Source organism: Brachycentrus maculatus, unplaced genomic scaffold, assembly GCF_059751285.1.
Source record: "Brachycentrus maculatus isolate JH-2025_06_01 unplaced genomic scaffold, ASM5975128v1 h1tg000311l, whole genome shotgun sequence".
Taxonomy (NCBI): Eukaryota; Metazoa; Arthropoda; class Insecta; order Trichoptera; family Brachycentridae; genus Brachycentrus; species Brachycentrus maculatus.
Window position 1 is genome coordinate 137322 of NW_028281061.1, and position 26639 is coordinate 163960.

General features: G+C 30.3%; 1 protein-coding gene and 4 non-coding genes across 5 annotated transcripts in view; 4 read left to right on the top strand and 1 right to left on the bottom strand.

Moving 5' to 3' along the window:
- LOC148304540 (thrombospondin type-1 domain-containing protein 4-like) overlaps window positions 1-26639 on the top strand; it is a 118022-nt gene that overhangs the window by 70948 nt on the left and 20435 nt on the right. The window contains exons 3-4 of the mRNA XM_088268055.1: window positions 24179-24345; window positions 25869-26301. Coding sequence (XP_088124181.1) covers window positions 24179-24345; window positions 25869-26301 — 600 coding nt within the window. The remainder of the gene's footprint in view (window positions 1-24178; window positions 24346-25868; window positions 26302-26639) is intronic.
- TRNAP-AGG (transfer RNA proline (anticodon AGG)) lies at window positions 6133-6204 on the bottom strand. Its single transcript has one exon. It is a non-coding gene; the product is annotated as a tRNA-Pro (tRNA).
- TRNAP-UGG (transfer RNA proline (anticodon UGG)) lies at window positions 6373-6444 on the top strand. The gene has a single exon. It is a non-coding gene; the product is annotated as a tRNA-Pro (tRNA).
- TRNAP-CGG (transfer RNA proline (anticodon CGG)) lies at window positions 14261-14332 on the top strand. The gene has a single exon. It is a non-coding gene; the product is annotated as a tRNA-Pro (tRNA).
- On the top strand, window positions 18114-18185 carry TRNAP-UGG (transfer RNA proline (anticodon UGG)). The gene has a single exon. It is a non-coding gene; the product is annotated as a tRNA-Pro (tRNA).

Sequence of the window (26639 nt, forward strand, 5' to 3'; positions counted from 1 at the left end):
TTGATAAATTAAAGTGGATGAATGATACAGCCGCCGTAAATTTAAAAACGAAATCTCTAAACTGAGCCAACCAATCAACGGCTGCCATCCCGCCATTAACAATATGGCCGACTGTAACGAACGACCTTTGACCTATATTTGTTTATCGCAATCACGTTGGGATTTAAAGATGGCACAGGTATTTCAAGATTTATTTTATAAAACAGTGGAACCTCTCATAGCGAGTATAAATCGTTCCAGAATCTTACTCGTTAAGCGAAACATTTTTTACATATTATTTTTTTACAATTTTTTTAGTAATATTTGTATACAACCATTTACCGTGAACTACTCGGTGAGTGGTTTTATACTAATATTACTATCATTTTTGTAAAAAAATGTTTGAAATATAAAATAAATAAGAAATATTATATAAATAAGTAAAAATGACTAACCACAAAGAAAATTCTTTAAATATTAATAATATTGAGTATATTATAATGGCAATACAATAATGATATTTTAAGCGAAAAATTCAATCACGTCAAATGTTACCAGGGTTTGAGGAAAATTATGTTGCGATTTATCGTATATTGTGCCTTTCCTTCGTGTATTTAACGATCAAGATAACACTGCTTCTATGCGATGCAGTTCCCTATGCACCATTAGGTGCAAATAAGGGTTAGAAGAAGAAGAATTAATGTTTTATTATAACTTAATTATAATGTCTAAAGGATTCGAACCTAACCGCTTCTTTATCAAGTCTGATTTATACTAAAATTGGAAGAGCATACAAGATGTCTATATAATAATAATTATTCAGAATTTGCAGAATTTCACCTAACAGAAAATAGATTTTTTTAAATAAATGAATATTTTAAATTTTATCTTCCTATACATTGCGATTAATAAACATTTGTAAATGAAATAAACAATACGTTTCTTCGGTTGTCGATAAAATACACTAGGTAGTTTTTTATTGAGTGAGGTTTTGTACTAGCGAGCAACACATTCTTCTGTGGACCAAAAAAAACACGTTTCTTGACGTTGCACGAAGATTCGAGTAATATTAAACAGATGTCTCTTCAAGTCAACATTTCAATAGTCATTTAACACGGAAAACGATAAACTGTCGATTAGTAGGTAAGTATATGGGTAGATAAGTAAATGAATTTTATTGAACAGAAAGAAGTTATATTTTGTATATTGAAGTCATAAAATAAACCCCGAAGAGGGCAACAGGTTGTTGCCGAAACTAGTTGGTTTTTAGTAAAAATGTGAGTGGATCAAAGAACAAAGTCTTTTTATTTCCAAAAATAATAGGAAATGGTTATTTTTAAATTACGAGTTCATATATTTTTTTTAATTTATGGTTTTTTTCTTGGTCTGGCTTTGCAATATAATCATAAAATGGTAAAAATGTTTTTTTTTTAATTGCCTTAAAATTAAGGCAATTAAGAGATCTACTCAAGCTAGTCTCAAGCGTTCAAATAAGAATTCATCATATTTTTTCTCAGACAGATTTTAAAATTCTTTCAGACGTTTTTCATTCTTCATACATTCAGGCATCTCATTATACATTTACAAACCCTTACACATTAACAGATTACTTACACATTTTTTCAAAAATGGCTTATTTTATGTTTTGAATATTGAAAGCATTTACTTTGTGGATCATATTGATATATTATTTTGAGAAATATAAAGACTTTTATAAATTAAACCCTGAAGAGGGCAACAGGTTGTTGCCTAAGCTAGTTGGTTGTTAGTAAAAATGTGAGTGCATCAAAAAACAAAGTGTTTTTATTTTTCTCTTATTTTATCCTTATTTCTAGTATAATGTTCATGAAAATTTTTGTTTAACTATTTTATGCTTAAAATATTTGGGTAATTAACCTTTAATAAAATTATAAATAAAGATAAGCATATTATGTCTTTTTTTATAGGTTGATGTTTGCGAGTAAGGGCTTAATTTAATTTTTAAAGGTATTGTAATAAATTCGCTACAACAATTCGGCTGCACAAGTCCCGCGTCTAATTAGAGAAGGTACTCTGCGAGCTGCTGAATGAGCAGCAACATGTTAATTATAGCCTGAAGTTATGAGTAGAGAGGTATTTCAAAAGCCTTTGACTGTAAATTAATTTGTACCTCAATTAAAGTGAAATTTATTCAGACAATTAAAATTCTGAGCATTGCTTTGTATTAGACTGCAGACGGCTATGTAGCAGGGTTGACAGTATTTTTTTATTTAAACCCTTATCCGCACCCCAATGGTACATAGGGCACTGCATCATACAAACGCAGTGTTATCTTGATCGTTAATACATGAAGGAAAGGTGGTCAGCCCTCCGCTTCAGGTACCAGTCCAGAGTAATATGGAATAAATATTAGAGTGAAAAAATCACTTATATTTATTTATTTGACCCCCCTGGAAATCGAATCCGGGACCTCCAGAACGGTAGCCGAGCGTACTCCGTAGTATTACACAATTACACACAGAGACGGACAAAAATTACAACATGACAGTAAATGACAGTAATTACAACATAAAAATCTCATTTTAGTAGAATAACGGATTTAACATAAGAACAAGCATGGGTTTATTACTATTTCTAAGCGGCTCAGTATTTGAAGAAGGTTTATATTATCCACTGACACTTCGTGATGGAATTGCATTTTTAATTTATTATTAGATTAAAACCAATATTTTTAGCTTTTCCACTTTTTTATTTGACCAGCGACCGGGTTTCGTCGTTACCGACATCATCAGACTGGTGAGAGGCTATACAAATTGTTATGCTATATATAAAAGAAGGTAGGAGTTGATAACCATGATTTGATATAATTTTATGAGAAATTAATTTAATTTTAGTGAATTTAAGTATTGTATGATATTTTAAATATTTTTTATAAAGGTACAAAAAAAACCTTTATAAAAATTATTTAAAATATCATACAATACTTAAATTCACTAAAATTAAATTAATTTCTCATAAAATTATATCAAATCATGGTTATCAACTCCTGCCTTCTTTTATACATAGCATAACAATTTGTATAGCCTCTCACCAGTCTGATGATGTCGGTAACGACGAAACCCGGTCGCCTGTCAAATAAAAAAGTGGAAAAGCTAAAAATATTGGTTTTAATCTAATAATAAATTAGAAGAAGGTATCAAATTGTGGTAGAGTGGGTTCGAACCGAGAAACTCTGACTTAAGAGTCCGCGACACTAACCACGGGACCCCAACCCGACACAAAAGAAGAAGGATGGAAGTAGACTAAAATGCAATCTCTCAGACAAATGGGGTCTAAAATAATTCTGATAGATGTTTGAATGGTGAAATAAGGAAAGAATGCAAGATAATAATAATTACTAGATAAAAATCTCATTTTAGTAGAAAAACAGATTTAACATAAGAAAAAGCATGGATTTCGCAATAAAAGGATAAATGTATACTTAAATGATCTCTCGGATGAATGTGGGGATAAAATAATGTATGATAGATGTTCGAATGGTAAAATAAAGAAGGAATGCAAGTCTGAGATAAGAATTATTGATTAAATTAAGAAAGGTGTATTGAGATGGTTTAGACATATCGCTCACTCCTTTCAAGAACGTTATAAATCAAAAAACTTGATTTTTCAGGAGAAAGTTTTTAAGGTTTCAAAATATAATACAATGTATTAAAAATAAATATCAAGCTACTTACTGAACTTTTTACTTTGCAACAGATCTTTTTAGGTAAAACCTGGAGGTTATTTCTCCATTTGAAAAATATTTAGTATTTTTAAAAATATAATTAAACAAAACATTTTCTTTAAAATGCAAAAACATCACTTTCTGCCCTGTAGCGGGTAAATATCAAGTTAAAAATATGCCTCTTTTGCTGGGATATAGTACATTTTCTAAGCGTTCCGAAAACATGCACAACTGAAAATTGACGATTTTTGATTTATGACGTTCTTGAAAGGAGTAAGCGATATGAAACCAATGAGTAAGGAACGAACGGGTAAGTAAATATATGTAAATATATGTGGCAGATGTTGTTATAAATAAAAGTAGAGAAAGACCAAAGAAAACTGGGCATGATCATATTTTTCAAGTACTTGAAAGTGGAATAATTAATAATGGTCAGGAGTCGAAATAATCGGCTTGTATGAATGAGGAAGTGCGTGAATGTGGAATAGGCGAAGATCGCTTGCAAAGATAGACTGGTGTAGTGTTAAATTCTCTCTGTCTAACTAATTTACCACTTAGCCGGGAAAGCGGCTAAGTGGTAAATTAGTTAAATTTACATTTGTACAAAAAATGAGTGAAGACAAAAAGAAAACATATATATTTATAAGGCGAATGCAGTTTGAAATAGGAGTAGAGGAAAATGAAAAGATGCATTAATGTAGAAGAAGATAACATTTCCAAATACAGAGTGCGGCGTTCCATTCTCTCTACTTGACCTGCGATGGTTAGTGAGAAAAAATTACTGATTATTTAAACAAGTTAAAAATAAAATAAAATTCCCTTTTTAAAAGCATTTCAAAATTTTGCCAACCCTGCTCTAAACCTTTGTTTAACCTCAGGTTTAAATATAACTGACGGGTGTGGATTCACATTGTAATATTTCAAACACTCGTGTTATTCAATTAAACGTTCATAATTAGAAATTCAATACGTTGTTAGCACTTACTAGCAAATTTAACGTAAACGTACTTACTACAAATGTAAATAACATTTTAATGACGTCGAAAACGCATCTAACTGCACCAAGGCATTCGGGATATTGTGAAACATTTAGGCGTTTCGTCTGAGGGTTTTATCTGGGTTTTCCAAAATAATATATAAGTGACAAGGGTTTATACTTCAAATTGGACGAGATACAAATCAAATTGGACGTATACAAAATTAAATTGGACGTTTTATAAAACAAATTAGACGTTATTTTGTATTTTATAAAAAGTTTTTTTTTTAATATATTCATATTAGTACTACATATACCGTAAGTATGAATACCTGCCCACATTCTTAAGGCTAGCAAGTGCGTTAGTCAAGTTGGCAAGCCTGCGCGATTCGCTGTCATAGTCTGTGCGCGTGATGTTTACTGAAGTTTATAGACAAGTTTTTCAATACACTTTGAATCATCAGTACTAATTTGAATATTTTTCCTCCAACTCCAACTTTTTATACATTACAATACAATGTCCAAATTGTTTTGTAAAACATCAAATTTGAAGAGAAAAACCTGTATTCAAATAAATAGGTAATATTCAAAACTTTATCTGTGCAAGTTATATATGTGTGTATATATTATACATGTATATGTTTATTTATATATATATATATATATATATATATATATATATATATATATATATATATATAAATATATATATATATATATATATATATATATATATATATATATATATATATATATATATATATATATATATATATATATATATATATATATATATATATATATATATATATATATATATATATATATATATATATATATATATATATATATATATATATATATATATATATATATATATATATATATATATATATATATATATATATATATATATATATATATATATATACACACACACACATAGATATATAATACTTATATATAAACATATATTATATATTTCGTTTGCAAAAACAAAAAAGTACAAATGCGATAATACCTCTAACTTAAAAAATTAATTTTTACCAGGTAAAATGGCTTGAAAATTTGTAAAATTATAAAATTTTCCGCCGGCATAAGAAATAATAAGCAAAAAACAGCAAAACAATGACGATAAATGTACAACATCCTTAATTTTAAAGTATACCTATGTACATCTTGCCTTGTTATTAATTTTACAAGAATATTATGTTTTCGTATGTATTGTACATCAAGTAACTTATGAAAAATATCAAAAGATGTCGCTTCAAACATGATTACAAGAAAGCGACACGAATTGTTTTAAATTTTTATTTTGCATATTAGGTAGGTTTTAATTAAGGCCTAACACAACTTTTTCTTTTCGATTTCACTGAAATAATTTTCTTTTCTCAGCCTTGAAATCGAAAGCCTTATATACTTACGAATTTTAAGAATTACGCAACACTCTTTAAAAAACTTTAAAAATATATTTGGGCTCGTCCGGGATTTGAACCCGGGACCTCTCGCACCCTAAGCGAAAATCATACCCCTAGACCAACGAGCCAGACGATGTACGCGACGAATTTTAACCATTTATATTGCCACACACGTATAGATCCAGTTATGTATTAATCTGTGACGTCACTGTCAGGTGAAAGTAAAACCTGTACGTCAGCGCACGCCGACGCGCATGTTTTTATTGTAACAGCGATCTGCTGGTGCTTCTTCAATCGGCTCGTTGGTCTAGGGGTATGATTCTCGCTTTGGGTGCGAGAGGTCCCGGGTTCAAATCCCGGACGAGCCCAGTTTTTTATTTGATTTTTTTTTATTGTTGGTATTGATGATTCAAACACAATTTACTTCTAATTTGAAGATACAGTGGTAAATTTAATTACTTTCCAGAAGAAGAAAAAATTACTTTACTTACGATATTATGAGTACAACTCGGCTGTCCAAATTTAAAACACAGTAAGGGACATTTTTTTGTAGTAGGTTTTTTTTTGCATTTATGGACTAAGTAGACTCTACTTAGTCCAAAAATGCAAAAAAAAACTACTACAAAAAATGTCCTTTACTGTGTTTTAAATTTGGACAGCCGAACTGTCTTTATATCAGCTGTATACTACATACATATCCGGCTTACGAATACGGGTAATACCAGTGGTGGGATTCAGCCGGTTCGCACCGGTTCGCTAGAAACGGTGCCTAAAAATTTAGAATACGCCGAACCGGTCCTTAACCCTTTGTTGTCACACAATATTCCGATTGAGATCATGTATCGGAGCACGCTGTCCACCACGTTGTAAAAATATTTGAACCTCACGAAGAGAAAAAAATATTGGTAAGATGAAAAAAAATATTGGAAAATTCAGTTAAGTTATTGCAGTAAAAAGAATATCGTGAAAGAAATACACTTCAGCATTTGGAGCATTCTCAGTTGCAGAATAAAAAACAAATAAATGAATAAATGTAAAAACTATTATTTTATAGGGGGGGGAGGGGTGGGGTATAACCTAAAGGGCGAACCGGTTTCTGAAAATTTTGAATCCCATCACTGTGTAATACAGAAAATAAAAATAAAACCCTTATCCGCACCCCAATGGTGCATAGGGCACTGCATCATATAAACGCAGTGTTATCTTGATCGTTTTTACACATGAAGGAAAGGTGATCAGCCCTCCGCTTCAGGTACCAGTCTAGGGTAATATTGAATAAATATGACAGTGAAAATATCACTTATATTTATTTTACCCCCCTTGGGAATCGAACCCGGGACCTCCAGAACGGTAGCCGAGCGTGCTGACCATTACACTACGGAGGCGGACAATACAGAAAAAGACGCATCAACTATTATACATGGTGTATTGTTTTTTTTTTTCTAACGACATTACCATCTTGAAACGGTTGTCGATCACTGATGTCAATAATTCAATGGAACTGAAATATTAATTGTATTTGTTTTTTTATCGAATCGAAGTAGAGTTAAAGTTATCTACACTACGGCGAAAAGTGTTAACTAGGTACCATTTGGAATCCCACCCCTGATTGCTTACGAATGTGATATATTTTTAAATAAATGTTTAGGTAATCTTTCAGTATGTAAATATATGTTTTTTCCCTTATATTTTGAGTGATTTAAACCCTCAAAATATTATGAATAAATTTAATGGTTAAATTATAATCATAATAATAAAAAATTACAAATATGTATAATAACAATTATGTAATCGTTTTCTAATCTCCTAGTATGTAAAATAATTCAGGAAGAATCTTCCATACATTTCATAAAGGTCTCTGCTAAATAAAAAGGGCACTCAACTCAGCCATAGATGATGCCGAAAACTCACATGAACTTATCAATTTAAGGATATACGCAAGTTCCGAAATTCGAGAAGAGTAGTGGTCAATTATGAGTAGAATGATACACGTGTATAAAGCGATCACTTGATTCCTATTGCCAATCTTCAACGTGTAACGACATGATAAAAAGAAGAAGAGGTGAATCTTCCAATGGATAGTAAAATGAGATCTGTGAGACATCGGGAAAGTATTTTATTCGTAGTTGGATGGCCATGTGGTTTGTTGTTTTACGAGAACTAAATTTACGACCGTGTTCAGAATTCTCTTAGCTTCCATTCACCCAGCTGCCAATTTAATGTTCTGATCATCTCTTACGTCATTGGAACTCTTCTTCGTCATAACTTCTAACAGCTACAAATTTGATCATGGTTTTAAATTTTTCAAAAATCAATTAGAAAATGATCCTACGAATTGTTACCTTACGAATGATTTATAAATATACATTGCAGGTGTCAGATTCAGACCTTATAACGTAGTATAGGGTTGACTTAAGTGATTACTTTATATACGTAGTTATAAATTGTCATATTTTCATTCCCTATTCTTAATATTAGATTTAAGTTTTGTACTGACATTTCTTGGTGGAACTGCACTTTATATAATAAAATAACTACTTTGTACTTTTTCCACATGAATTTTATTTGACCAGTAACCGGGTTTTGTCGTAACCGACATCATCAGACTGGTTTGAGGCTAAACAAAAATCTATGTTATATACACAACAAGGCAGGAGTTGAAAACCATGGTTTTATATAATTTTCTCATAAAATGAATTTAAAACCTTTACCATAACTTACATGTTATTATATTTATAATACAATACATAAACTAATTCAATTTAATTCAATTTTATCAGAAAATTATATAAAATCATGGTTTTCAACTCCTGCCTTGATGTGTATTTAACATAAAATGTTGTCTAGCCTCACACCAGTCTGTTGGTCTAGTAAAATAAATGTGGAAAAAAAATACATGGTTGTTATTTTATTGTATAGTATCCTTAATATCCTACCTGCAGACAAGCTTCTAAAAATAGAGGCTGTGTGGGTTATTCCTTTTAAAGAAAAAATGTATTTACATGGATAATTAACAAATAAATGTTTCATATAATATAAAATAAAAAAATTTAAAAAAAACAAAACAAACAAACAACTACAACAACAAAAAACGAACGTTGAGGGAGGTGACGTCTAGAAATTAAAATGTGCTGTTTATAAATGGAGTACAAACAATGATATCTGCATACAGAAGATTGCACTCGCAGGAGCATGATGGCATAATTGTGTCGCCTACTTTCAAAATCCGTCAGATCCAATTTTAGAATAAATACCGTATCGGAATGCCAATTGTGGGTTTTATAATTTAAAATCTTTAAATACTTGAAAATCCTGCTAAAAAATGCTTAAAAACAGCGTTGTATTTCACATTCTGCTATATTCATGAAACTTGCCTTCTGACTCATATCGGCCAATCAGAGAGCGGGGATAGGTCAAAAATTAAAATGACGTCATTATCGGTCTGTGTCCTGTGTTATTTTTACAAACTGAAAAAAATTCTAAAAAAATGGGAAAATTCTCTATTTCATATGTTTTATCGAAAGAAAGACAAATCTTTTAAACATAAATGTTACCCGGAGAATTTTGCATTTTTTTGTAAAATCGAATTACATGGATCTGGCGGATTTTGAAAGTAGGCGACACAATTATGGTGCCACAAATACAGCAATTATCCATTAGTGTGGGATTTATGTTCGGATGTGCAATATCTGCAAGGAATTTGAGCATTACGATGATGCACTTAGCTCGTAAATATCTCATCTTCACTCAGATGGATGTTATTAAGTTGCCTTAATTTATACAAGATGGCAATAACAAGCGCGTAATTTTATACTTATAAATGTCATTACCCAGTCAATGACTTGCACTTGAATACGTCTTTGTTATGCGTGTGAATACCACCCATTGGTATAAGATCTGCAGAAATAAACTTAATATCTCACATACTACTAAAATTTTGAATTAGCTTCACATTAGCTACACATATCGCTCACTCCTTTCAAGAACGTCATAAATCAAAAAACTTGATTTTTCAGGAGAACGTTTTTAAACTTTAAAAATAAAACACAATTTATTAAAAGTAAATATCAAGCCACTTATTGAACTTTTTACTATGCAACAGATCTTTTTAGGTAAAACCTGAAGGTTTTTTCTCCATTTGAAAAATATTTAGTATATTTAAAAAAAGAATTAAACAATACCTTTTCTTCAAAATGCAAAAACATCATTTTTAGCCCTGTAGCGGGTAAATATTAAGTCAAAAATATGCCGCTTTTGCTGGGATATAGTACATTTTCTGGGCATTCTAAAAACACGCACAACTGGAAATCGACGATTTTTGATTTATGACGGTCTTGAAAGGAGTGAGCGATATGGTGTTTGAAAATGATGCGGAATGGATCGAAACACGTGTCACAGTAGATTTTAAGAAAATGTGATATTCATTAAGTAAAACATTAATTAAAGATGGATAGATTTTACCACAAAGTGACTGCCGAACCAATTAATATCTTACAGTCGACTAAAATGGGTTCTAACAACATTTTAAGTGTGTCAAAATACTTAGATTAAAACCAATATTTTTAGCTTTTCCACTTTATTTTTATTTGACTAGTGACCGGGTTTCGTCGTTACCGACATCATCAGACTGGTCAACTGACAAAAAAATAAAAATAATAAAAATAAAGTAAAGTGTAAAAGCTAAAAATATTGGTTAAAAATAGCTAAAAATAAAGGTAAAAATAAAGCTAATAATATATTAAAATGCAATTCCATCACGAAGTGTCAGTGGATAATATAAATCTATCAAAATACTTGTTCACAATTCTTGATTATCTCCAATTATAGGAGTTATTTTTCACATTATTTTTTGACATATTAACAAAGATGAAGAATATGGAAGTCTAGGCATTTACGGGGCTTACGACCGTCATAGGTAAGTTTAAGTGATCACTTTAAATACGTGTACAATTCACCAATTCTACCCATGATTGACAACTACACTATTCGAATTCTTGGAAGTTCTATACATACGATCCAACTTTTAGTCACTTTGTTGTAAAATCTATCCACCTTTAATTAATATTTTACTGTTTTTCTTTTAAAAAATGTCAATTTTGTAAAATGAAATTACGTGTTCTTGATATAATAACGTTGACTATGATATTTCAATTAGATCATAACGAGATGTCTGAAATCACCTACCAATTAGCTTTGCATAATGGTGCATCTTTAATAAGGACCTTCTTTGATCCTCCTCAAAAGCAGCTTTACTTTGCATCCAAGGCTTCCCTTGATAACTCAACCTTAAGTTTCACATTACACTTTGTTTCTTCTTGCTAGTTTGTTCAAAGATCAAGGGGTCTTACTTTGGAGTGCCCCCCGTCTTACGAAATCCTATCGTACGTTTTCTCTACTTAAGGTATTTTTAAGAGTAAAAATAAAGATTTTCACATTACTATTTTTTTTCGTCAATTATCAACATCATTTGCTTGTTAACAAGTATTTGGATACACTCTCAAAATGTTATGTATAAATTTATTAATTATTCAAGTGTCTTTTACAAAGACTTAGTAATTACATCAAGAAAAATTTATGTGAATCTTGTGTGCATCATGCGCTCCAAATATATATATATATATATATATATATATATATATATATATATATATATATATGTGTATATATATATATATATATATATATATATATATATATATATATATATATATATATATATATATATATATATATATATATATATATATATATATATATATATATATATATATATTTATATATATATATATATATATATATATATATATATATATATATATATATATATTTATATATATATATATATATTTATATATTTATATATATATATATATATATATATAATATATATATATATATATATATATATATATATATATATATATATATATATATATATATATATATATATATATATATATATATATATATATATATATATATATAAATATATATATATATATATATATATATATATATATATATATATATATATATATATATATATATATATATATATATATATACATATTTATATACCTATTTATATATATTTTTTTTAATTTATCACTATTTGTATTTACCAGTAAAACTTATATACAAAATTGATAGATATAACCACGAAGTAACTATTACTTAAAATTTTATATCCATACAATACATTAATTTATGGAATTGACATCGCAGGAGGCTAATCCCTCTTAAAAAGGCTTACATCAAGATAAAGAAGAGATCTTGAGAATTGGAGATCTAATATAATTTAAAACGTCATAAGAATAGTACCTATACAAATTTTTATATGACATTTCATAGGCGAAAGTATCTCAAAATAATTTTTCGTATAATCAATTTTCGTTCCAAGACTTAATACATATTTTTTTAATATTTTGTCAAAAAAATCAATATATTGTAACTCCCTACGAAATCAATAATAACATGAAGATAACTTGAATTTAAGTGCTACGCGAGTATGTTAAGTTTCTTCAAACCTTTAATCCGCACCCCAATGGTGCATAGGTCACAGCATTATATAAATGTGTAATATAAAAGGGTAATGTTATGTTTTCATACATTTAATGTACATATACATAAATACAATACATACATAAATACATACATAAATACATACATAAAACTTGAATTTAAGCGAAATATGGCGAATGAACTTAAATTTAACAACACGTTTAGCAAGCGTAGTGTTTAAATGCTAAGAACCTTCTAAAGAAGTAAACAAACCACGAACTCGATTTTTTTAGAAAAAACACAAAATAGAGTAGTGAAAAAACCCAAACTAACAACTATTTTCGGCTTCTTAAAACTTAAGCAAATTTTTGTTTCTAAGTCGTTAGAAGAAGCCTACATCCTGCAGCTTAGAGACGGCAGATAAAGAAAAAGAAAGAAGATACACACATACATAACTCAACTTAGAGTGACGCTCCATTGATGCGATGCGCTGCGTTGCGTCGTCGCAGCGTCGAACCTATAACAATTCCATTCCTAAATCCCAGAATCTAGAGCTCTTGAGCTTCAGATTCTAATCGCTTTGCAATCACATGATTAATAATCAAATTAACACCGCGTCGACCTATGCAGTGGACGCTGCGACGACGCAACGCAGCGCATCGCACTAATGGAGTCGCATCCTTACGAACGATTTCAAATGCATCAAGGCAGTTCGTAAGTACGGGGTTATGACGTATATCGCCACATTACACCCTCCTTAACGAACAGCGTCACGACACACGACAAAGTAAGGTAAAAGTTCCTCGCAGGTTCGCCCGCTTGCCCCTATCACCGCGGGGGTGGGCGCGAGGACATGACACGCGATATTATGACACCCTTATATATTGCGTCCTGGAATTTCCTTAATTAATCCCAAGATTAATATCGGCTCCACACTAAAACACTACATATACTAAACCCTATGTTATTTTGACACTTGTGTAACGCTTTCGTTCCTACGAAAGTCCTTGACATGCTCTATATATCATTTTATATGAAGGACCTAATGACCAAAGGAAACAAGGAGAAGAAAAGTTTTTTTATCCATGTTTAATTTAAGTTTTACTTGGTAATTACCACTTTTTCTTAAAATCAATTATGACACGTGTTTCAATGCATTCCGCATCATTTTCAAACATCGTAATATGTAGGTATTGTTTTCGTTTGGTCTGCGAGATCCCGGGTCAAAACACAAAACGAGGGGAATTATCCCTTGTGAATGATTTCTCTTCCACATTTACGAAGAGAAACATGAATGTGGAACAGCGAAGAATATTTGCGAAGACTGTAGTGTGGGGTTCTATTCCCTATGAATACTGAGAAACAGCATTTAGTAAAATTAATGATTCATTTTCATTTTCAATTTAAACTGCTTAAAATATGTTTTTAAATGATTTTAAACAAATAGCTTTTAAAACGTATCACATTAGATTTTAATAAAAAGTGGTATTTATCATTAAATAAATACCTTTAAAACTGCTAAAATCCCCAGCTAAACTACACATTTTTACATGCTTTATTTTTAATGAGCAAAAACGTGATTGCGTCAACACTTAAAAATGCATACAAAAGTATTTTTACGATACTGCAACGTGTTTTTATCCGGTACTGTTTAAATATAAAAATGCATCCACCTTTCGTCGTGGCTCGTTGGTCTAGGGGTATGATTTTCGCTTCGGGTGCGAGAGGTCCCGGGTTCAAATCCCGGACGAGCCCTTACCCTTTAATACTTTTTTTTTAATCAAATGCGTCATTATTATCACGAATTTTCAATGCTATTTTATATCTACGCTGATAACATTAATTTTATGTTAAATTATCAAAAAGGCTATCGGCAATTCAAATTTTAATGAGTAGATTGAAAAACAGAATTACATCAGATTGTTGAATTACAAAGAAAATTATGATTACTTTAAAGTGTTAAAAAAATAACGCTTAATGTTTAAAATTTATATTATTTATTGATTCGGCATTAACTTTGTGGAATGACATGTTGATTTTTTTTTTAATTTAACACACGAATAAACCACTTGATGAGTTGTATTTATACGTAAATATATGACTAGTTTCCAAAACTTACAAATGTTTTCATCTTCTGGTAATGTTAGTTTTAATTTTTACAATTTTATTTTTAATTTTTTTTTTGTTTTTTTTTTTAATAATTTAAAATTCACTCTTACATAACACAAGTAAGCACCTCATACAAATCACAATCAACACATTTTATGAAAATGTATAGAACTACAAGATCCAAAACACAATAACATCAAATAAAACCATATTCTTTTCGTCAAAATAATTTTCATTGTAATGCAATAAAGTTGCATAATAGTCAATATACAATCTGCTTCCATTCTCCATAAATTGTTTTAAATAACAAAATTAAAAACAAAAGCTATTCATATATCGCTCACTCCTTTCAACAACGTCATATATAAAAAAAACTTGATATTTTAGGAGGCTATTTTTAAAGTTAAAGGATATAATAAAATGTAATAAAAATAAATATCAAACCACTTTTTACTGTGCAACAGATCTTTTTGGTTAAACCTGAAGGTTTTTTTTCTCCATTTGAAAAACATTTAGTGTAATCCAAAAAATAATTAAACAATACCGTTTCTTCACAATGCAAAAACAACGCTTTCTGCCCTGTAGCGGGTAAATATTAAGTTAAAAATATGCCGCTTTTGCTGGGAAATAGTACATTTTTCGGGCATTCCGAAAACACGAAAAACTCAACAGAAATTTGACGATTTTTGATATATGACGTTGTTAAAAGGAGTGAGCGATATGTATATTACAATCGGGTAGATCTGAAAACGATCATTCGGCCAAGTTGTATTTGATTGCAATTTATAAACAATTTTCTTAACGTAATTTTATAAATATGTATTGTAAAATGTGCCCTCGGCACGGGAAAAGCCAGCAATGTACATGATTGTAATTTTATTTATTTATTCATTCAGCAGTCCCTTTGTGGTAATATTTATCCACTTTTAACTTAAGTTTTACCAAGTAAATAATAATAAACCCACAATTAACAAAATGAAATTGACTTTAGCCTCCCCCCTATTGTCTAAGTTCCCATTGAAAAATAATAATAATACATAAAATAAACGTTAATAAAGAAAAAAACAGCTTCTAACTCCTCTTTAATGTTTTAAGGACTACTTAGACTAAGCTTTACATACGGTATTTGAAAATGATGCGTATTGCATCGAAACACGTGTCACAATAGATTTTAAGAAATAGCTGTATTTACCAAATAAAACTTAATTTAAAAAAAATATTGTGTATTGTAATTTATAATTATGAAATTCTTCTTCTTCGTCTAACACTTATCCACACTCAATGGTGCATAGGGCACTGCATCGTATTAACGCAGTGTTATGTTGAACGTTGCTTACATGAAGGCAAGGTAATCACTTCTACCCCTCAGAGACCAGTCCAGAGTAATATAAAATAAATATTAGAGTATAAAATCACTAATATTCATGTTCACCCCCCCTTGGAAATCGAACCAGAGACCTTCAGCACGGAAGCTAATCACGCTAACCATTACACCACGGAGGTGAACGTATTATATACGATGAAATAATAATAAAAATTTTTAAAAAAAATCAGGTTTCATTTTCATTTCATTTTCAAGAGAATTATTTGAGCAACAACCTACTCTTAATTAATTTGAACTGAATTTCAGGCGAGCGTTAAGGGAATTCCGGTACACCCCATTACGCGATATTACTCACAACGCATCTCCAGAGGGCTGTTAACGGGGTGGAATTCTCTAACAAGGCTTCCGTATGTGGCGCTCACATATGCATCGTAATTTAAACTAGCATATCATTAACTTGTGTCACCCCATACAGACATCTCAATGACAAAATGAATTGGATTTATATCATTTCTAAACGGAACTGAATTATCTTCAAAGGCATTGCTCTTAATGTTGCAATACCTCGTGAGTTATTTAAGGCGACTACTTAAGGCCCGGTATTCGTTAAGTCGCAACTAAATTTTCTCTACATCTAGGTAACATTTTACGCAATTGATCTATTTCTAAAAACACCGTTTTTGTATTGAAAAGGCAATTTTTTCTTCGAAATAATTATAAAATATATATAATTTTTTAGGTAACTAAAAAAAATGGGTGTGGAAAGACGAGTTATCTTATCTACTTTTTTTAGTCTACTATCTTGTATTTTATATTGTTGAAAGGTACATTTAAAAAAAATGTGACAATTGTTTTGTCTTGTTACGGCATTTTTAAACGAATGTGAAGATTAAATGGACTACTGGTCCTAATTTTTTAATAACATAAAAACAACGTTGTAGACTCAAAAAATCAGCGTTAGATTTTGACATTTAATATATAAGTCAAATAGTTTAACCCTAGACTACTAAACCATCGTAAAAATTACGACGGCAAAATGACAATTCCCGGAAAAAAAACAATGTTCGCGTCGTTCTCGCGTTCCCTGTTTCAGAGTACCTTTCTAGGGTGCCTTTAATTTTTTTTATTGCGAGATCTCTTGAAACCAAAAAATGTCACTATTATTTCTACGATAATTGGTAGAATGGTGAATATATGAAATCATGTGGTGTGTATGTGTAAAGTGATGCAAATAAAGTCATTACTAAAACCAGCTAATAACAGGTCGTTATCCTTGTAATGCCCAGAATTCCAAATTGTTTTAATTTAAGTTTTACTTAGTAAATACCGCTACGCTTCAAATACCGTATTAAAAAATATGCGTAATGCAGCAAAACACATGTCGCTCACTCCTTTCAAGAACGTCATAAATCAAAATTCGTCAATTTTCAGTTGTGCATGTTTTCGGAATGCCCAAAAAATGTACTATATCCCAGCAAAAGAGGCATATTTTTAACTTAATATTTACCCGCTCCAGGGCAGAAAGTGTTGTTTTTGCATTTTGAAGAAAAGGTATTGTTTAATTTTTTTTTTAAATAAACTAAATATTTTTCAAATGGAGAAAAAACCATCAGGTTTTACTTAAAAAGATCTGTTGCACAGTACAAAGTTCAGTAAGTGGCTTAATATTTATTTTTAACACATAGTATTATATTTTTAAACTTTAAAAACGTTCTCCTGAAAAATCAAGTTTTTTGATTTATGACGTTCTTGAAAGGAGTGAGCGATGTCACAGTAGATTTTAAGAAATAGTGGTATATGCTAAGTAAAACATAAAATTCAAAAGCATAGATTTTACCACTAAGTGACTGCCGAATGAATTAATGAAATTCCATTTTCTTCTTTATTTAGGAATACCACCTCACATAGACTTCTTCAAATATGTCATTTATTTACAATTTATTACTTGTTTTTACGAGGTAAAACTCAACTGTGTTTTACTTTGATGGGCAGTAATCTAGAACAGCGATTGCAAATATGATAGCGTCCGCAAAATTTCACAATACTTGTATTTTTATGTGAAATAAAATGCAAGTGTTTAAAATCGTTTTCTGAAGCGAACACGGCTCGTTGGTCTAGGGGTATGATTCTCGCTTTGGGTGCGAGAGGTCCCGGGTTCAAATCCCGGACGAGCCCTTTTTTATTGAATAAATATCAACAAAAACAAAAACTTTTTTTAATGTTAGCCTAAAAATACTCGTGTTGCTCTGTTAAACAACCAAACGAAATTAGTTTACTAAATCCGTCTCAAAAATAACGTAACGTCGCCATCTTGGTTTTTCTCTGTCGCTCACTGTTTTATCGGCCGAACACTTTATTTTTTTAAACATATCTATACATAAGAGTAACATATATAATATTTCCGATGAGTAATTACCATTACTCACTACATATAAGGTAAAGGTTAACAAGAGACCTACAAAAATAACATTTCTTTTAATTAAAGTAAAAAAGATTAAAAATAAATAAATAAAACATAGCAAATTGTAAAATATAAACCAATGAACGGGTATAGTTATAGGCCATATAAATAAAACGTACGAGTAGAAGCATGTTTAAAGGAAACAAATGAACTAATCACTAATACTAATATCTTTCCGTAAAGTATTTTTTCATATTATTTATATTTGAAGCACTAACTTAGAGATTTTCCGTTTTATAATTAAAATGTAACTTTGTTTTACAATCACTATTAATATATTAAAACTTAATTATAATGTCTACCGGTTTCGAAGCTAACCGCTTCTTTACAAGTCTGATCAATACTGATTATTAATCTTGATGAAGAAGCGGTTAGCTTCGAAACCTGTAGACATTATAATTAAGTTATAATAAAATATGAATAAGTGGTGATTTCAAAACAAAGTCACATTTTAATCATAAGTATTTTTTCGGTTCATTTATTTTGAATCCCATACTTTGTTTTGCCTTTTATATATATTCAATTATGAAAAGGACACATTTTTTAAAACATAATTAATTGAGCGAAATACTGAGTCTTACATTTACAATCATATTAAATTGAAGTTGATGGTTAAGAGACGTGGCCATTAGTTCTGTGTCATCCCCAAATTAAACTACCGCCACACTTTGAAGGAATTTCGAGTGATCTTTGTAAACTCCCAAGTTGTGACATTATCCCTTTAATAATACGAACGACTTGTGCGTAAAGCGATTAAAATGACGAACCTCTTGAAATAAAACAGTGGCGTAGAATTACTTTAAATGATTTTCTAGTGTTTGAATATTTCTAATTTGAAATATTTTGATGGATTAATTAGTGCGTCTAAAACGCAAACATTAACCTGTCTGGGAGTATGGACGTTAATGAACGTCGTAGTCCGTCTGTCAGTTAGAATGATGTTACTTGTATAGCAATGACATCTGTGGATATTAGTGTGTTATTTTGTCATAACTGAAAAGTATTCGAATAGGTGTTTTTTTTTAAATTAATTTAACGTAATTTGTATCTTCATAATACATCGATTTAATGAAAAAAAAAAACATGTAAAAAGAACCCACTCCCCAGAGAAAGTCGGACATTATTTTTGAACTCTCGGAAAGGTTAAAGAAATCAAAATATTAAATAACTTAAAAACCATCACGCCGCTTCCCCGCGGGGGTAGACAGAGAGAATAGAACGCTTTACCACCCTGTTTTTGCAAACATTTTTAGCTTTTTCCACATGCATGCATATCCTCGTACATACCCGACGATTATTTCGACTCCTGTCCTAACTTGACCTTAAATAAATCTATAAACAGTAAATAAAAATGTGATTTCACAATATTAAAAATGTGTCCAAATCATTGTTTACACATATAGATCCCGCCCACTTATTACAAATTATAATGATGTGCCCTAACTTAGTTTTCCAGTCAAGGGCACATTACACAATACAGAGAAAATAATGCGAAATCACAGTATTTTGAGTGTGTACAAATCATTTTTCACAAATCTAGATTTTATCTACTTATTACAAATTATAATGATGTGCCCTCATCGATTTTTCTAGTCAATAGCATAGTTCACAACATAAAAAAACTATGACACGTTTATATATGTATTTATATTAATATGTAATAAAAAATATATATTGAAATCCTAACGTACCTATAGATGAAGAAGAATAATAGATTATGGATGTCAATTATGGGTATAATGGTGATGTTATACATGTATATTGGCACGAGTCGCTTAATAAAAAACCAACTCAAATCAACCATAGATTCTGCAGTGAACTCACATAAAAAGCGACGTGTCATATGAGTTTCAAAAAATTGCGTAGTGTGGTTATCAATCATGTGTAGAACAATGAATGTTACACGTATATAAATTGATCACATAAACCAGCCAATAACAGGTAAAAAACCCTGCAAATACATAGACTTCCATACTCTTCTTCGTCTATGTTGAGATGTCAAAATGTAAAAATAACATCACTCCTAAAGTGGAGATACCCAGATTTGTGAACAAGGATTTGGACGCATTCGAAATGTTGTGAAATTACTTGAAATTTTCGTCTCGACGCCACTGCATTGTTTCCGCATGTATCAGGGGTACATAACTATAAAATGGTGATTTTGAGTAACGGTGCGCCCAGAATCCTCTCAAGGTCTTCCCTTGAACGTTATTTCAAGTGAGTTTATGTATAACTTCTCGACCCGAGAGGGTCATCATTTGATGTGGATTAAATCACTTTCTTCCCCACATCCTTTGCTGCCCAAACCATTACCAAGTCCGACCTCTATACATAAACAGGGTGTTTCCAAAAAATATTTAACCACTTAGGCTCACAGAAATAGTATGAAATTGAAATATTTGTGTAAATAATAATAAAAACACTTTTTTTTAAAAATAATAATACATATTTGTTATGAATATCATTTAAATTATGTAAAATAATTTTAAATAATAACAAAAAATTCTCTAATAGCTTCGTCATTCCTTTTAAAATCAATTTGTTATATTACTTTCGTTTTGAAATCATCGATTCTTTTTTTTAAGAGAAATATTTGTGTTTTTATTATTTACACAAATATTTCAATGTCATACACTTTCTGTGATCCTAAGCTGCTCATTATCAGAAATAGGTATCAAATTGTGGTAGAGTGGGTTCGAACCGAGAAACCCTGACTTCTGAGTCCGCGAAACTAACCACGGGACCACAACCCGACACAATACTCTTTATACATGACACTGCCCAAAATTGACAAATTTAGAAGGCATTAAATATTTAAGTATACAAATGGAAAAATACTTAAAATGGGGTTTCGCAAATTGAAAATAATTGATTAAAAAAGTGTCGGATTATTGGAAAGGGAGGTACGAGCAATTCATTATTAAACACTTTAAGTTCCGAGAGAGACTCCCACAGAGAATATTACATCTTATGATAGTCAAACGACTGTATGCTGGAACAATGCTTGCATATGCATTTAAGAATTACACCCACGTAATACAAGAAAGCATCTCCCAGCTAAGCACGCAAATTGCAATTAACAGGCTTTAGGATACGTACATAAAACTACAAGATAATATTTATTTAAGTCAATAAAACATTCATTATTATGGTATAAAATTGCATAAAAACAAGAACATAAGTACAACTGACTTCCATTTTCCATAAAGGCTGAAAAATTTCCATAAAAATGATGAAAAGAAATGTAAAAAGAAATTAATAATAAATGTCAACGAATACCTCAATACGGGCCCTGTCCAATATAGTTTCCATACAATAAATAAAATGATAGTTAAAATATGATATCAAATAATTTAATAAATAAATTTATTTAGAGCTTGACTCACCTGATGCTGAACCAGACTTGAAATATGAAGAACTCTGCTCGGAGTTGGAAACACAGAATTAACAATCAAATGCACTTCCTCGCGATACGGACTGTATTAAGTTAATATTATCCACGGCGGTTTGTCGCGGTAATTGACCCGGTTCAATATTAATATTTCGCCATCGTTAGCAATTCACTACTAATGCTAGTTTGTGAACAAGTGCATCTTGCAATTCAATGTGTTATAGGAAAACATAAGGGTGGGGGATGGGTTGAAAAAGGCAATGTTGCCAATCCATGGATAAAATCGGCTGTAACAATATAATCGGTAAATTAATATACATATGTACATAAAGTTATTCAACTCACGTGTCTTACTATTTTAATTATGTTTTACAATCTTTGCTATTTACTCGAGGCGCAAGACTAAAAAGTAACAGCATAATAATAAAAATTATTTTGATCAACAACGTCATAAATTAAAAATCGACAATTTTCAGTTGCCCAGATGTGTTTTCAGAATGCCCAGAAAATGTACTATATCCCAGCAAAGTGGCATATTTTTAACTTAATATTTACCCGTTACAAGGCAAAATGTGTTGTTTTTGCATTTTGAAGAAAAGGTATTGTTTTTTTTATACTTAAATACTAAATATTTTTCAAATGGAGAATAAACCTTCAGGTTTTACCTAAAAAGATCTGTTGCACAGTTAAAAGTGGCTTGATATATTTATTTTTAATAAATTTTACTATATTCTTAAACTTCAAAAACGATATCCTGAAAAATCGAGTTTTTTTTATTTATGATGTTGTTGAAAGGAGTGAGCGATATGTGTTAGTTTTAGTTTGATGAGTTTCTGTGTTTCGGATCTTAAAGTTCTATGTACATTATCATAAAGTGTGTTGAATTAGATTTTTTGCTTTGCTGGGGGGTGCTAACTTGTGTTATTTTATTTTTATTTCGTCAGTTTTTTTACATTTAATTTTTAATTAATTTTAATTAATTTTACATTTAATTCAAACTTTTTTTACATAATGCATATTTACATCTTCTGACAGTACAAATACATTCATTTTTAAATTCTTTCAGACTTTTTTCATCCTTCATACATTCAGGCATCTATTTATATATTTTTAAACCTTTATACATAAAACGATTTTGATATTTTGTTTTTTTATCCTTATTTCTAGTAACATGTTCGTTATTTTTGTTGTTGTTTTAAACAACTTTATTCATTAAATATTTTGGCAATTTATCGTTTAAAAATTTATATATAAAAATAAGCATATTATATATATGAGTCTCTTTTTCATATGGTAATCAGTTGAATTTTTCTCAAATTTTTCCACATTCTTATATCTATTTTTAAGCACTTTTTGACGATATAACATTTAATATATATATATATATATATATATATATATATATATATATATATATATATATATATATATATATATATATATATATATATATATATATATATATATATATATATATATATATATATATATATATATATATATATATATATATATATATATATATATATATATATATATATATATATATATATATATATATATATATATATATATATATATATATATATATATATATATATATATATATATATATATATATATATATATATATATATATATATATATATATATATATATATATATATATATATATATATATATATATATATATATATATATATATATATATATATATATATATATGTATATATATATTCCACAAATCGATTTTGCATGTAGTCCACATCTGTTTGGGGTATTGTCACGGGGTTTAAACGTACATACTTATTGGTTAGGTTTATTCTTTTCGTTTAATGAGTATCCATATTTTACACCGTATCTGTGTAAGACCCCCTGAGAAAACTGCTATTAAATATGCGGGTTTGAAATCCGTTGGGGCCAATTCGTTGTTATTTAAATCGGACACCGGCTCTGTTTTAGGTAACGCAGACTCGGAAACAGATTAAAATATTTTGGTAGGAATTATAATAATCTATTTACTCTTTTCTTTTAAATTATAAGGATGTTTGTGGCACCTACTTTCAAAATCAGCCAGATCGAATTTTATAAGATTTTAAAATTAATGCTCTATCGGAATGCCAATTGTGGGTTTTATTGTTTAAAATATTTTCACACTTGAAAACTCTGCTTAAAAAAATCCGTTAAATTGCCTTTGACGTATCCGTTAGGCAATAAGATAATCCGTTGAATTGCCTTTAACGTATCCGTTAAAGGCAATAAGAACTTAAATATTATATATGTATTGGACTAACTGGTTACTTTGTCTTGTTTCAGCCTTGAAGATCACAAATGGAACTTTTGTCATTAATGGAAACTTCGCCATCAGCTGGTCTGGAGAATACGAAGCAGCCGGTACTAAATTCTTCTACAGAAGACAGAGTGGAACTATGGTGGAAGCTCTGTCGGCCCCTGGGCCCCTTACGCAATCCGTAGATGTTATGGTAAGTCTATCTTCTTCTTTTTCTTTATGTACCATGTCAGGTGCCCTTGACGTCGACTATCACTTGAATGTATGTGTCCCTGTAATGGGTAGCTCTAGACAGCGCCTCTACTGTTCCGATGGCTATCTAATCTCGAATATTTTGGAGCCGGAAGATCTGCCTTCTGCCCACACCTCGTAAACCTTCTAGTTTGCCATTTATGATTACATGCAATCAGTGCACAGAGTTTTTTTTAATGAGTTAGACATTAGGAAAACAGAGTTTTATTATGAATTTTTTAGACTTAACTGTTATAACTCTAATAATGCGTGTTTTGTCGCGGAGAAATAACTGAGATAACTTGTTTTTTTTTAAATAATTTATTTTTAATATATTATTTTTTGACATCTCATCAAAGATGATGAAGAATATGGAAGTTTTGGCATTTACGGGGCTGACGACCGTCATAGGCTTATTTAAGTGATCACTTTACACACGTGTAACATTCATCAATTCTACCCATTATTGACAACCACACTACTCAAATTCTTAGAAGTTCTTTATTTATATGAACCAATTTTGAAACATAAATATAAGAGTATTTATTCATATTATTTTTTGACATCTCATCAAAGATTAAGTCTGGGCATTTACGGGCATTAATTATAATTATTGTCACAATTTTCCATATATTTTTTCGCATTTCATTAGGGTAGGCACTGTTTATGTGCCCATATGAAATGCACGCCACTGGGTGCATTAGCTCATACTTTTCTCCTCTAAACACATCCCTGGACACCTTCCATCTCTTGTTTTTTGGAGCACATCCACGTTGCTTAATATAATAATCCAAGGAATGTCTACATTCGACCTGATGATGGAATGGTTATTTCGAAACCGGTAGTCTTGAAGCAGTGTTTTAAAATGCATTACATAAAGTGAACGATTAATGATAAGGAGAGTGTTAGGTATATTACCATACCATCAAGTAACATTTTTTTTTTTTTTTTTATGTACATTTATTTAAATCACAATTTTTACATAATTAGAACTTTTTTTGCAGAGACCCACCAAGCCACCTTGTGTGTCTTGTTGGTGGAGTGCTTTTTTAATACTTTTTTTTGTTGTTTTTATTATTTTTTATGCTTTTAATATAATTTATATTTGAAGCACTAACTTTGTGATTTTCCATTTTATAATTAAAATGTAACTTTGTTTAAAAATCACTATAAATATTGTATTAAAATTTAATTATAATGTCTACCGATTTTGAAGCTAACCGCCTCTTTATCAAGACTGATTAATGCTTTTAACATATAAAATATAACCTCCTATAAGCAAAAAAAATCAAATAAACGAGCTTATTCCAAGCTATTAAGAGGACTTTAAAAGAGGATACCAACAACAAAAATATTATTTAAGGCTCACCTCTTTCCGTTTTTTGCTAGTTTTAAATTTTTATTTAAAACTTGCAAATCCAAGATATTTTGTATCACTGATATCTTTAATCACTTATATCTTTAATATACATTTTATTATTTCAGATCCTTTACCAACACCCCAATCCCGGCATCAAATACGAATACACCATCCAAATACCGGAAGACGAAGACAAACCTCAAGCGCTTCCTTCCAAAGCAGTCATAGCTCCAGTTCTTCTTCACAACCTCTCCAATACATCTCGCCACCACTCTCCTCCCGCGAGCCGCCAGCACAGGACCAGACCAGACCAAGACGAGAGCCCCAATGCAGATCCGAAACAGGAGAACACTGGCAACATTCCGCCCAAAGAAGTGCATGATGATGAGAATGCCATCGACCATAAGAGAATCGATCAAGACAAGTTTCCTTATGGTCCAGGAGTCTTGGCTACTGAATCTGAAAAACCTCACCAGCCCCACATGTCTCCACGGCATAGAAGAAGAAGATTTGTATGGCAGATAGTCAAATACTCGCAGTGCTCCAAGCCGTGCGCTGGTAAGATTTTTCTTTTGACATCAAAAATCAAACTAACTAATTAACCATCACGCCGCTTCTTTGCAGGGGTAGGCAGAGGGAATTGAACCCCATGTCAATCTATCTTCGAGCAATCTTCGCCTCTTCCACTTCATGCATCTTCTCATTCATACCCTTGAGGCTTTAAACGCCCTTGGTAGTATTTCACGAAAATGGTGCTATATAAATTATTTTTAAAAAAATCTTATAATTATACCCACCGAATATTCTGACTCCCGACTTAATTATTTTCGAGTATTTGAAATACTTGATCTGTCTAAGTGAGTGACATTTCGACTGCACTCAGTCTACTTTCATCC